General features: G+C 35.1%; 1 protein-coding gene across 2 annotated transcripts in view; it reads left to right on the forward strand.

The window, feature by feature from the left end:
- Src42A (Tyrosine-protein kinase Src42A) overlaps window positions 1-12,663 on the forward strand; it is a 49,698-nt gene extending 37,035 nt beyond the window's left edge. For both annotated transcript variants that reach the window (XM_089704803.1, XM_089704802.1), the window contains exons 3-8: window positions 1,591-1,754; window positions 6,823-7,150; window positions 8,264-8,442; window positions 10,634-10,790; window positions 11,813-12,060; window positions 12,527-12,663. In XM_089704803.1, coding sequence (XP_089560929.1) covers window positions 1,591-1,754; window positions 6,823-7,150; window positions 8,264-8,442; window positions 10,634-10,790; window positions 11,813-12,021 — 1,037 coding nt within the window. In that variant the 3' untranslated portion in view covers window positions 12,022-12,060; window positions 12,527-12,663. The remainder of the gene's footprint in view (window positions 1-1,590; window positions 1,755-6,822; window positions 7,151-8,263; window positions 8,443-10,633; window positions 10,791-11,812; window positions 12,061-12,526) is intronic.
- Window positions 12,664-14,929: the final 2,266 nt, after the last annotated feature.

The following is a 14,929-nucleotide window of genomic DNA, read 5'->3' on the forward strand; positions in this document are numbered from 1 at the left end:
CTTACTATTACCTCATTATGTTCACCTCATCTTGCTGGTTTTGCACAAAAAGTAGAAGTAGGTCATATTTAACACGGACTACCAGAATCAAATAATTTTAAAAATGTATACGTAATTAATAACAACCAGTTTAATCTTTTTTGTAGGTACTTATTATTGTTTTAATTAGTTATCTTATAATTAACACTCATTAATGGTAAATGAAATAATTTTAGCAGAATAATTGTATTTAAACGTATCGTTATTCAAATGAGTATTTTGTTACTGAGATATTTACTTAATTTCTCTTTTTATGAACAATAAAGACCTGTATTTCACGTATTATTGGTATCAAATTCCAAGGCTTACCGCGAAATCTACATACTCCCAACGCTCGACCTTAACATTCATGATACGGAGACGTGGTCAATACTTCTAGATGAACATTTTAATCAATTCATGTGTTAGTTTACTACATTTTACAAGTATTGGAAGAACAATATTTCACACTTTTGATATGTCATATGTTGTTAGTTATTATAATGTGTGCGCTAATTCTTTAATAATTATTCATACCAAGTTATTTATATAAAGGTATGAAGATGAAAAATTAAACATGTGCGCACATTTTTCCGTGTAGATCGTTACGAATCTAGGGAGTTTGTGTTGCACTATGTCTATATTTAATCATTAGTGGTCAACTGGCATTATTGACGCATTTATATATAAACAATGTTATTAATTTTCTTGTTCAATTAATAGTACACAATACAAAACATGACGCAAAAAATATCAAGCTATCTGTAATTCGAATACAGAACCCAGCCTTTTAAAAAAATTAATTAAAAACGTCGGTTGGGTGAAGATGTTCGGCGAAACTTTTGTTAAATGGATACCCACGGCTTTGTTTTTTTACAACAGAATAAGACGTCTTAACATCGTTTGATATTCTAAACAAAACTTTGTGGAAAATATTTTTCGGAATCCTAAATAAATAAGTAGTATAATCCTAACTCAAATAAGGAACTGTTTTATTATCGGGACTTTAAAATTCAGTCACGACCCAGAGAGTGCTAAAACGCCATCCTTAGGTTTTCATGGAATTTAACTGATTAAAATTAATGCTATGTACCTACTTGGTGGTACATACTATTATCTATATATGGCTAATTGGCTAGCTATTTATCATATTTTTGAATTGTTGACTCATTTGCCAGTTTTGAAACAGATCGTATACCTAATATATTTTATGTTCATTTGATGAAATTTATAGATGCAATACATTTTAGGATTTTAATGTTATCGCCTTAGCAACAATATTAACCGCTAAAGGTCAGTATACCAGTCCTTAGATGTAGATGTTTATTATTATCTACGCAACAACGAAAAATGTGTGATGTTTCGGATAGCACGAGTTTTTATTCATCATTCATTTTTTCAATAGTACCTACAAATTATCTCCGTTGGTTCTGCATTTCCTAAAGAACAGTAAATTTACGAAGGATTACGACTTTTAATGGTAGTATTTAGTATGGGCTGATGATGATGATACACTGTTTCCATATTCCATACATTTCCATATATTTGGTATTAACAAACCCCAATCAACAGTTCGCGACGGTGACACGGTGAAGCATTACCGCATCAGGCAGCTCGATGAGGGCGGCTTCTTCATCGCCCGCCGCACCACCTTCCGGACGCTGCAAGAGCTGGTGGAGCATTACAGCAAGGACGCGGATGGACTCTGCGTGTCGCTCAACAACCCGTGTGTACAGGTTAGTTATATACAATACTTACAATTACAATTTCGCCTTTATTTAACACACACACATACAGAAGACCTTTCATCGTCACTTTTCGTGGCCAGTAGGAATCCGACATAACCCACTATGCAAGATATATCCTCACAAAAAAAATCTTAGTGAAATATGTGAGGTTTTTGAGATTAAATATACTAATATGGTTAAGGAAACATCGTTGGTTTAAATAATATATTATCGAATAAACTGATGTAAACAGTTATGCGGAAGTTCGATATTTTTGGTTTTTAAGGCTTAAGGCGACAATAGAATAATGAAAGATAGTGGTTAATATAAACTGCGGAAAATGTTTGTGAACATCTTATTAAGAAATTTCTAATTAGAAATTATTGTATTACTACATACAATTATGTCAAGTTGAGTTTATATTATATTATTACCTACATAATAATTAATAATTGATTTAATTACGTAATTCTGAATCATTATAATAGTAAATGTGATCATAAAATATATGAATTGTGTAATAATAATAAACACGATATTCACGCTAACCAATCCGTGAACGTACATAAAACAATAATTTACACCTATACTAATATAAACGGTATTTATGGTATTTATTTGAAGAAAAGAAAGTGTCACTGATTTATTGAGCAATAACCAACATAATCTTCACAATAATAGCAATTGAACCGTCAAGTGAACTCGTGTATTATTTATTATTACGCGTACACATAAATTGTGGAATCCAATTTTATTTTGGTCCTCTTCACAATGGGCAGCGTTGGGCGAGTGGAGGCAATCGCGATAGTGTTGACGGCTAAAATGTCTAATCGGCCGTCATTGTAGATGTTTATTCGTTATCGCCATCGACGAGCATTTGTTGGGCCAACGCTGCCCATTGTGAAGAGGGCCCATAAGGTTATAGGAATTACGTGCAGCGATGGGGCACCATTGTACCCGTGAGAAATATTGGCCATCGGACGAGTTCCGACGGGCGTTAAATTCACCGAAGGACAGGCGCGCGCCTGGATACTATTGGCTCGAACCACGCGTGTCATTGTCAAGATCAATCTTTTCTTACGAAAGATATTGCTATACGTATTTGCGATAAGTAATGTTTCAATCTCTTTTTAAATCGGGCTTTATGTTTAAATTTGATCAGAACTCTGTAGAACGTAAAAAAATAAATTTAATAGAAGTTATTTGCATGCATCTCTTAAGTATTTAAAATATGACAACAAATAGAAATTGTAAATTGCGCATAACTCATGATTAATAATAATTAATTAATATCGATAAAAACAAATTCCCTACATAAATATTTATTAGACAAATGTCACGCTTTGTAAATAATACACATACGTAATATCTTAATAACACGTTATTAATCAAATGACATACATAATGCATGACGAACGAGTGATTTACGCGACGATGCAGCTTTTGAAAAATGTTGCGACGTTAATTCTATCGGCGGAGTTTCCAATGTTATGCAATTTATACATTGAATAGTCGGCATTTCAATTTCCAGTTAAACTGTGACCGGCGCCAAGGCTGTGACCCCGCTTTCGTTACGAATCACATACATATACATGCACACATAAAACGATTACAAAATCACGGAGATAGCTCACATTAAATTCTTTCTAAGCACGCTAATTTGTTGAAGCAACGCGGTTGAAAGCAACATAGAATCGAAATAAAGTATCGGTATTGATCCGGATTTAAACAAAGTTGATTATGGCGATGCTATTGTTCCAAAAAATAAGAACAATTACTCTTTATGTTAACATGAATGCGAGTTCAGACAAAAATCGATAATTTTTTAGGTCTTAAAGAAAAATATTAAATTAATCAGGTGTTTCTGTTTAACAATGTATATTTATTTATTCTCGTTCCTTTTAAAATAGACTTGAACAATAAATGGATACAACAATTATAAATATAAATTCCGTACACGTGCAAAATATTTAATACATCATTGTCACGCGTATACATTTTTGACGTAAATGTAATTAGAAATAATGAGGGGTATTGTTCGTGTGCAAACTTTTACATGATTAACCTCACATTTAAGTGTTTTGTTTTACTTGAGGACAGTCGTTTCCGTGATTGTTAGCAGCGTTGATCAAATATGCGTTCAGTCAATGCGGTTCAACATTTTCATATTCACATTGTTCAAGAACAAACAATTAAATCTAAATGTTTATAATATTTGTGTAGACTGTAGATAGATATGCATCACTAAAAAGTAAACAAACGCAATGATTAATGATAATATTTGAGGGTTTCACCAAATGCAAATTAATATGTAAGCTCTTAAAACCCGCCCAAAGCTTTGAGCACGTTACAATCTGAAAGTTGCAAAACCGCCCACCCGGCTATGTTATTGATGTAAAAAATGCGAACGAATATATTATGTTAAAATTAATAAGCAAAAGTAAACTCCCTGGTTGTTCAGTTCCTCGATTTGAAAGTACAACTATCACATCTACGGATCTCTCAAATACGTCATTACTCAAAAAATGCCCCGCGTCAGTAACAACTTAAAATTATTTATCGGTAAATAAAAGTAGGTCACACCAATTAAGCATTCAATGTAGTTATCTGACATTCTCGATCTTGACCCTATGAGAGAAATGCATTTAATGAAGGGTTATTTATAATAAATTTTAAATTATAATACATTTTTAATGTTGATAATGATTATATCAGATGATTTTGTATGCGACAATGATAATTTCAAATCGTAATATTCTCTTAATCATCTTATTGGCTGTGTATGCTTATGTTTGATTGATCCACGATCAATCACAACCATTAACCGATCGGTGACAGATTAGAATAATTTTATTTAGGAAAACCCACGTTTAAGATTTTTCAATGCCTTTCAGAATTGTTAAGTGATTCTAGTCAAAATGTTATTGTGACTTGATTGTGTAATATGTATTTCACACTTTTGCAATAAACTTTACATGATTGCGTAGACGTAGACAAAATGGTCTGCGAGTATTGGCGTCAGCAAATGTTAATGAAGTTTACTACTATCAGTTATATGTATGGAATTAATTATTGCATAATCATTAGCTAGTTTAACCATTCAATGGGAAAGGTTGGTTGTTTATTTTTAAATAAATTAAATGGACAGCCGCACATGAATCAGCGTCTCTAGTGTAAGTATACAAATTAATAATTTACTAACAAGGTAATGATATAACCGATAGAACTGTTTATATCGTATATTGAATATTCGATAACAGTAATTTTAAACGATTCGTTTAAGTCAAGATAAGTGTATGTTTATCGTCTGCCGATGGTTGCGTATGACACATCAAGCAGTCGTGCGCGGATTTGTGGTCTCTATTGCCAACGGGTTCGTTTCACGTGACGGGAATAAATATTATCCTATAATAAAATATTGCAAAAAGCACATACTTGCCAGCTACACGCTAAAATATTTTCTTTATCGAAGCTAATGGCCGTAGTAAAAATGCAAGAGCCTGTGAGCTTATATACGTGTCGGGATACTTTTATAATGCTGGAAGATTTACTACTTTTATATTATATTCTCCGCTTTTAATAAAAGGAGTAAGGCGTGTTTATGTTTTTACATAATATGTCTTATATATAGATACTTGTAAGAGCGAGTGTTAGTTTTTATGTTTTGTGAATTCTAACATTGGTTTTGCTTTAAAATGTAGATACAGCTTTTATCGATATTGAGTATGAAAATATACGAAGCATTTGTTACACATATGCGCAGTCGCACAGCAGTTCTTATTTGAAGCGAAACTGTGTCAAGTCAATATCACATAAATATCACCATAACATATAAACTTGGTGTGAACAATGTTCAATATTGTTATTTAGCGCGACACATTCAATTTAATTTAACGGCTCAATAACTCATTGCATAATGAGCTGCGGCAGTAGGTCTACAGTAACGAGTAAAAGTAAAGACTATGGTAATTTTCTAGCACTCGCTTGACAATGAACGTTTGCGGTCCATTGTTAAGAGTCACATGTTTATTTTTACCTGCTATAAATGGTGCACGTTTATTGGACGTCCGTTTACGCGACATCTTCACGGTGTATTAATATTAATACTTTATTGCATGTCCGCTCATTAATAGTTAACGTTTCTAGGTAGAAATTGTTTTAAATCGCGGGGCTCTTTATATCGCAATCACGTTTCCAGTGAATGCCTGTTGTTCTTAATTGAATTCATAGTCATGATAATAATGTCACTGCTGCATGGCGTCACGTGGCCTGCAGTGTGTTAAGACCAAGACATTCCACATACTGATGGATCCAATATATTTTATCATAAAAATAGGCGTCTTACTACTCGTTGCTCTATTTTACAATGCATAGAAAATGCAGACAGCAATTTACAAAATAAAACAACAAAACTTTTAATTAAAGTTCGATGTGAGTCTGCTTTATAATCTTCTGGCTATTAATCATTCATTATTGAAGCGAAGTTTTGTATAAAAAATATTTAGCCGATACATTAAAAGTGTGTTTTATACTGATCGACATATAGCGTGAATCATTTAAACAATAAAATCAGGTGCGGTGACGTAAATGACGACATTTAAGGGCTCTCTTATTTATTTTTTCTGAGCCTGTTGTTGTTGGCTTTTGTCTCCAGTGTGAGTGAACTAGTTTCCTTTACTTGCTAACATATGATGATAAATAATAACCTTTAAAACAAAGATGAATGAATAGTAGATAATTTTATTCTTAAAATATCGAGCGATAAATATGGATGAATATAAATAAAAAATAAAGTATAAATATGCATAATGCATATTAAAGCGCTATAAATATTATTGGTTTAATTATAAATTCACCCACTTTACATACAAATTGTTCAAGAATTCAGGTTACATTTTTGCTCTAATGAGCGATTCATGTTTTAGTTTACTTATTCATCATATTATGCACAAATACATGTGCCTTATCACGTTAAACAATAAGGAAAATACACAAAACATTATTCAATCGAAATCACAAATTGATTTTCATTTTTCATGTGTTAAGTATCAATACAACATTGTCAACTCGCTTCCAGGTGGAGAAACCGGTGACAGAAGGTCTCTCGCACAGAACAAGGGACCAATGGGAGATTGACCGGTCCTCCCTGAAGTTCGTGCGCAAGCTCGGCCACGGCCAGTTCGGCGAAGTATGGGAGGGGCTCTGGAACAGCACCACCCCAGTCGCAATCAAGACCCTGAAGTCAGGCACAATGGACCCGAAAGATTTCCTCGCTGAGGCGCAGATCATGAAGAAGCTGCGGCACAGCAAACTGATACAGCTGTACGCGGTGTGCACGCTCGAGGAACCCATATACATCATCACAGAGCTGATGAAGAACGGCTCACTTTTAGAATATTTGCAAGGTAATATACATATTCATGAAAATCCTCAGTTCCCATTGCGTCATCTTTGATCAATCACACTCTCGAGTTTTCTTCAAAAGATTGTCAATGTAAACTTTGATACTTGGATTGCATAATAATTGGATTGCAATTTAAATGATCGCATTAGCTATTGTCTAGTTATAATAACTCTGCCAGACAGAGATACAAATAGGTATGTAATAAACTTCTTCGCGAATAATTTAAATGAATGCTCTCTAAAGGAAATAATCTCGCTCTTTCCACGTTCATATGTTAGGACCACTGGCCGTTCCACCTTATCACTTCCATCTCGTATAACGTTTCGCAATTGCGCTATCTTCGTGATTAATTAATTGTCAACGAGTTGATAATCATTTTGCTACCTATTATTATCTGATTGAGATCTTTAATTATCTGATCGAATGCTACAATGTGACGGCCAACTGAGATAATTTGCTATGCCGGTGGAAATATTTTCTTATTAATTATTTTATTGTCTATTATTAGTTGCATTTTATATAACCCGCACCATGACCTCGTTTTTCTTTGTTATTTTCTATAATAAAAATATTACAATGAGACGAGACAATAAAACAGATTAAAAACCATTTCAAGAATCAACAAATTTAAATATTAATTAAGAGCTTACATTAAAATCACTATACATTTATAGAACTTTCTTTAATCAATTTATATTTTTTTTGAAATGAAACTTCTTTAGGCGCGTTGAGAGTGAAATTTCAAAGTCGCGTTATGGCAATACCGTCTTGTCGTGGAGTAAAGCGACGATTTTGGTATCTTTGAATCTTTCCAAGGGAGTTTCACTTCTGACATACGACGATACTAACGTTATAATATATGATGTTACATATGTATTTTGTAAAACTGACATGATTTAAAAGAGCAACTATGGAGTTTCTTGCCGGTTCTTCTCCGTAGATACTGCTTTCCGAATCGATGGTAAATTTTAAAATATCTATGTAATGACGTTTCAAAAGTGCTTCTATAAGAAGTCTAATTGAATAAATAAATGTTTGAGTTTTGAGTTTTGACACGTGTGCTCAGCACGCTCTTGTTGTATACCCAAATTAATAATTGCATCTCCCGTTCCAGGCAAGGGCCGCGGTCTCAAGCTACAGCAGCTGATAGACATGGCGGCGCAGATAGCGGCCGGTATGGCGTATCTCGAGTCGCAGAACTACATACACAGAGACTTGGCCGCGAGGAACGTGCTCGTCGCTGAGGCGAACATCGTGAAGATCGCTGACTTTGGTCTAGCGCGGCTTATAAAGGTTGGTCTATGGTCGTGCACTATGGGTGGCCGCCTCCTTGGTACCGTGGTTGACGCGTGAGCGAAGAACCGAGGGGTCCTGGGTTCGATTCCCGGTGGAGACGAAGAAAAAAAAAATGTCTCGGTCTGGCAGGACACAGAAGGCTGATCACCTACTTGTCCCTAAAGAAAATCGATCAGTGAAACAGATGTATAATGCATCTGCCTCTTACCCCACTTGGGGACACTTTTTCTTCACTTTTTACTATGGGTGGTCTATGCGAGTTGAAAGTGTGCTCTGTGGGTTTCTTTGTGCTTAGTTTTGACTTGTAATGATAGGTGCTCTGCGCTCTGTGCGGGCTTATAAAGGTGGGTGCTCTACAGATGTTTTGTGCTTAAGCTGCTAGTGAATCACTTATATAATTGTAAAAAAAAGTTTTCTTAAACCTGAACGTTATAGAAGATAAGAAATTAGAAATATGAAATTGCAAAAGAGTATTTTCACCTGATCATTTGTCACCTCGAAAGTAAATGATTGATAGAACATGTGATAAATAAATATTTCAAAACAGAAGAAATGATTAATGAGAATGAATTGTGGTATTATTATCGGTCAGAATAATAATTAATTAATCAGTAGGTAGCCACGCTGGGCCCCCCGACCCCCTTCCGGCTATATCAAACATCGCCGCCATCATAAACAAAAATAAAATGTAGCTGTAATAAAATACAGCTAACAAAACAGTTTACATTTTTTTCTTTAATTAGTTAATTGCACTAGGTACTATAATTATAACGTTATTTATATCATGAAATTGGCTGCTAGGCTGTTGCTTAATATAATTATTTAGTCGTTACAGTATAAAAATTATTATGTGTAATAACGCTCCTCAACTTCAAGTATATTTCGACCTAAAATTGTTTAAATAGACAGACAAGTTTACCCTATTATATCAGTCAGTCAGTTCATTATTGATTAACGATATGTTATAATAATATGTATTATTGTATGTATTAACGATATGGCTAGATATCATTCAGGCTGTTAATTTATCATCGCCGTTACATGCATAGGCTCTGCTTTTTATTCAACAGCTTTGTCTTATTGAATTAAATCAATATTTATATACCTACAATCTACATGTTTAATACATATTTATAAAAACCTATCAATACCCATAACTCACGTTACCAAACACTCGTAAACTACACCAATTATGAAACTAACATAGTTTACGATGTTGATAAATTAAAAAATATCTTAACGTTGAAGCCATCGTTCGTTGTTTTTTAACTAAAATATTTATATTTATAAATAAAACTTTAATAGCTGCATTTAACATGCTTGTATTATGTTCGACATATTTTACCTTCATTGCTTCAATGTATCATATCATCTGTGACGTAAATATATTTCTACATTATTCATCGAATAGTTTCGCGGAAGTGGCTTATGTAAGATGCGATAACGGAAATAAGTTTTAAAGCCCATTGTACTCTTGCGTCTAATGATCTTCTATTTATGTTTATTTACAGAATGGTCTCATTTATCAAGATAAATAAATTAAAAACAAAGTAAAGACGACCTAGAAACTGTAACTCCATGATTTGTATAATATAATCATTGTTAGACAAATTACGTCGGTATTGTTTATACTGTAAATATTCATGTACGTAACAGGACAAAAACCAATATTGTCTTACTGACCTTAGTATATATTAAATTTTGTATGCATGAATAGCCTTTTTCTAATTATTGGACAGGTTGTTTACGCATCTTCTAATAAACGTTCAGTGTAGCGAACGCTATTCAGTGTTTTGTAAATATTTTTGTTTTCTCTATAAACCAAACAATCCATACTAATATTATAAACGCGAAAGTAACTTTGTCTGTCTGTCTGTCTGTTACTCAATCACGCCTAAACTATTGAACCAATTTTCATGAAATTTGGTATGGAGATATTTTGATACCCGAGTAAGGACATAGGCTACTTTTTATCCCGGAAATCCCACGGGAACGGGAACTATGCGGGTTTTTCTTTGACTGCGCGGGCGAAGCAGGGGAAACCTAGTGATTCTATAAAATAAAAAGAATAAAGTAGGTATATACTCGTTACATATAATATTCCTGTAATTATTAACAGTTCCAATGATTCGTTAAAAATACAAAAAATCTATTATTATCGTCTAAATAATGTATGTATTGTTAACAGGAGGACGAATACGAAGCTCGCGTGGGCGCCCGGTTCCCGATCAAGTGGACCGCGCCCGAGGCGGCCAACTACAGCAAGTTCTCGATCAAGTCGGACGTGTGGTCGTTCGGCATATTGCTCACTGAACTCGTCACCTACGGACGGACGCCTTATCCGGGTGAGCATTTTTTGGGATTTTTTTTAGATTTTTTGAGATGTTTTTTTTAATTACGGAGAAAGAAATAGTATTTATCCAAAATGTTACAATAAACACACGTTGCACAAGCAATATTAAACACGAGAAACAGAAACACAAGAAAATGCAAACAATACTATTAACCCATTGAGCCCCGAACGGCCCGATCGGGCCGCGACACAATAGATTTTCTATTGTGTCTGTGATTCCGGGGCCTGATGAATTTACACTTTGTAATAACATATTATTATCACTTAGGTTGGTATTATATTTGGATAATGTTCGAATTAATTAAACTACTTCCTCTGTATGATCATTGATCAATATCACTGAGTTATATTTTTATATTATATCTAAACTTCCTTATAATTTTGTATTCATAGTGAGTATAATTAATCATAAAAATATAAATTATTATAGATGGGAACTACAGTCATTATGGTTTGTGCGATGATGTCAAATTACGTGACAAACTCGTGAAAACGTCGTCTGTACATTGTTTTAAATTTTAATTTAATGATTCACTCTTCTATAACTATTTAAACGTAAAAGTCTTTGTATTTATTTGCAATGTGTAGACATAAATTATTTCTTGAAAAAAATATTCGAGTGTTACATTAGCATTTTCAGCTTTATTACTTATATCTAAATATAAACTCAATATTATTATTATTCTAGCGATTCGAACGCTTGATAAATGAACGAATTCGACGTACCTACTACAGTATGAAATATTTATTTAAAAAAAATTGGTTGTCTGTAAAGTCGTTTTACTGACTATAGTAGAACGTGACAACGGCCGATTGTGCTTCTTTGTCGCTCGTTCCGCGCTCTCGCTTGCACTTCAAGCCTTACATGGAACGCTTCAGAGCGAGGTAACGCATGAGTCATGTTTTTCCGTGCGTGTAGCCGGCTATCGAATTATAAGACGTTGTCACGTCAAAAATTGTATTCGAAGGTAATGCACCAAGTTGAGCTAACTAACATGTATGTGCGTGGTGCAGGCATGTCGAACGCGGAGGTGATGCACCAGGTGGAGCACGGCTACCGCATGCCGTGCCCGCCGAGCTGCCCCGCGCCGCTCTACGAGATCATGCTCGAGTGCTGGCACAAGGACGCGCTCAAGCGGCCCACCTTCGAGACGCTGCAGTGGAAGCTCGAGGACTTCTTCACCATGGACAACTCGGAGTACAAGGAGGCGGCGGCTTACTGAGCCCGGCCCGCCCTGCCCGCCCACCGACACAATGCACATGTAAGTTGCGCGTTTGACACGCTGAGAAATAAGTGGTTATTTGTTGCAATTCTGCATACTTATTGTTTTTCTGTTCTATTTCATGTTTTAGGGCCGATTTTTCAATGCTTTGATAAAACTTATTCAACAACATTTTAAAGACGTATTCTAATTGCTCGTATTTGACAGTTTACGTGACATTTTAATATTATCGTGTAATACTTTATTGGACGGATAAGTTTTATTTAAGCATTGAAAAATCGGCCCTTATTAATATAGTATACATCCGATATATTAATCTATTTAAATCTAATTTATAATCTTTATTTTTTTCTGGTGTCATTAATATTGTAAAAAAAAAGAAATTTGTTTTAAAATATAGTTATCAATAATGATGTTCACGATTCATAAATTATTCGAAACATTCACGTTGTGTGTCATCGTTGGTAAAATTTACAAATGTTCTAATCGAATATACGTGTAACAGGCTGCGAGCGTGTACCACATGCCGCCGGAGCTGCAGCTGCTGCACAACAGCGCGTCGCTGCAGCACCTGCACGCGCACGCGCACCCGCACGGCCACGCGCACCACCACCCGGTGCACTCGGCCACGCTGGCCCAGATGCCCGTGCACTCGGCCACGCTGGCCCAGATGCACTCGGCCGCGCTCGCGCAGCTGCCCGCGCACTCGGCCACGCTGGGCCAGGTGCACTCGGCCACGCTGGGCCAGGTGCACTCGACCACGCTCGGCCAGGTGCATGCGGCCACGCTCGGCCAGGTGCACGCCACGCTCGCCCCGCTGTGCCACCACCACGCGCACGGCCGGGGCACGCTCGCGTACCGCGTGCCGCACTAGCTCGCACACACACGCCCACACACACACACACACACGCAAGCACACATCGACACACTACACACGTATACAACACAATGCTAACGTTTGTTATGTGGTCACGTAAACGGTGGTCCACGTTTGGCGTTGTGATATGTATATGTGTGCGGTTACATTTGCACTGTGAATTCTTTACAATTTTGTTATATTGATACGCAGTTCTATATTAGAAGTACGTTATTAACGGAAGTTGATTTCATGATAAATGATATTTAGTGTACATGGCGATTGTAATACTTTTATGTATTTATAAAAGAACACGTTTATAGAGCTGTGTATTTATACTTTTTTTCATGTTGTGTCAACGTGTGCGCGCGCAATACCCAACACATTCATTGTCATTGTAAAATGAAATCATACGTCATTAGAAGTATAGAATTGATTTTATTATAAGAACGGCATATGATTACTGTAAGAGAGTTAACTTGTTGAAATAACTCGATATAAAATTGTTACCATTATGGTATTAAAGCGTTGACATGAAGAACAATAATCTTCAAATATATTTTATATTGAGTTAATTGAAAATAAAATTAGCGTCTGTAATTTAAATCAATCATCACTTCAGTAAAATACGATGTGCGTTGTCATAAATGGTTTTCATCCTTAATGTGTATGTAATAAGGATGAAAATCACATTATTTCAATAGTAAAATCATTAAGCTCTTAACAAAGCCAAGATAGCTTTATTCGCCCGCATTTGCATTTTTCTGTAAGCATATCTCTTTAGAAGCTCTTAACTAGATTAAGCCTAATTAAATGCGTAAATTTAAGCAGTTTTTCTCGCTCTACTAAGAGATTTTAGATGAATAGAAAGAGATAAAGCTATGGCAAAATCCGAATACGGTCGTGTATGTGCGGCTTAACTCTTTTCATGTAAGCTAGATGTCGACATTCCTTTTATTTTACACGTCAAATACTACGTATGTTAGTATTAAGATACCGATTTTATAATAAAATAAAGGATTAACGTAAAAAAAATACTGTAATTGTTTCGATGTGAGGGGAATATAATTAAATAAGCAATGTGCAAAGAGATGATATTATATAGTATTAAATAAATGGTATAATTGAAAATGTACATGATTGTCCTCATTTGTGAAGAAGCGCTTTATTTGCATTTTAATTTAAGATTTTAGAGTGAAGTTCAATAGAATTAGGTCAAATTCGCAAATTCATTAATATTCATACGTACTTGATTCCGTCTCGAACACTCGACATAAATTATCATTTTTATATATTATATAACTTTCATATAGCGGTTATGCTTTAATATCAAGTGTTCGAATCTCTTTGTATCTCTATTCATTGTATGATCCTCACGTCGATAGTACATCGCCCGCAATTTACAAAAGTATTTATAGTGTAGGTTAACTTTTATCGCACGAATTCTCCAATAAAAGTTGTTGTAGCGAATTACAAGATAAAAGCTTGTATTTACTCGGCTATGATATGTCTGATTTTTCAATGTTCAAGTAGCATTCAAGATGTTAATTCTGCTAGGATGATGCGTGTATTATTTGTCTTCAAATTGCACTCGGATATTGAAAGTTTAGTTCGTACCGCAATAACAACGAAGTTAGTGTGAGGATGTTGTGTGACGTGGCGGTGTGTGCGTGTGTGCGTGCGGAGTGCGTGTGCGTGTGCGGCGGAGTGCGCGCGTGTGCGTGTCGGAGGATATTTAGGTTCGGCAGGGACTCTTGTATTGCGCGTATCGATTCTTCTTGAGGTCTCGATTACGCGCCAACGGATAAGGTATTTTTCACCTTCGTATACCATATTTAATGTAGATTAACGATATTGGTGATAGATGCCAAATAATCCTAATAAAGAACTGAATTTTATATGTATACATACTGATCGTTCTGAGGGTATTTAGACGTTAGACATTATTTATGTAATTTATGTAGCTTTTCTATCGCGTTCGATTAACGAATACATACATATTATTATTATTATTCTAATCGTAATGGAGCGTTCGTTATTATTGTTTCGGCG

The sequence above is a fragment of the Colias philodice genome, chromosome 16 (assembly GCF_061535455.1).
Source record: "Colias philodice isolate Cphi_HAF_F1 chromosome 16, ilColPhil1 Martin Lab GWU primary, whole genome shotgun sequence".
NCBI classification, from domain to species: domain Eukaryota; kingdom Metazoa; phylum Arthropoda; class Insecta; order Lepidoptera; family Pieridae; genus Colias; species Colias philodice.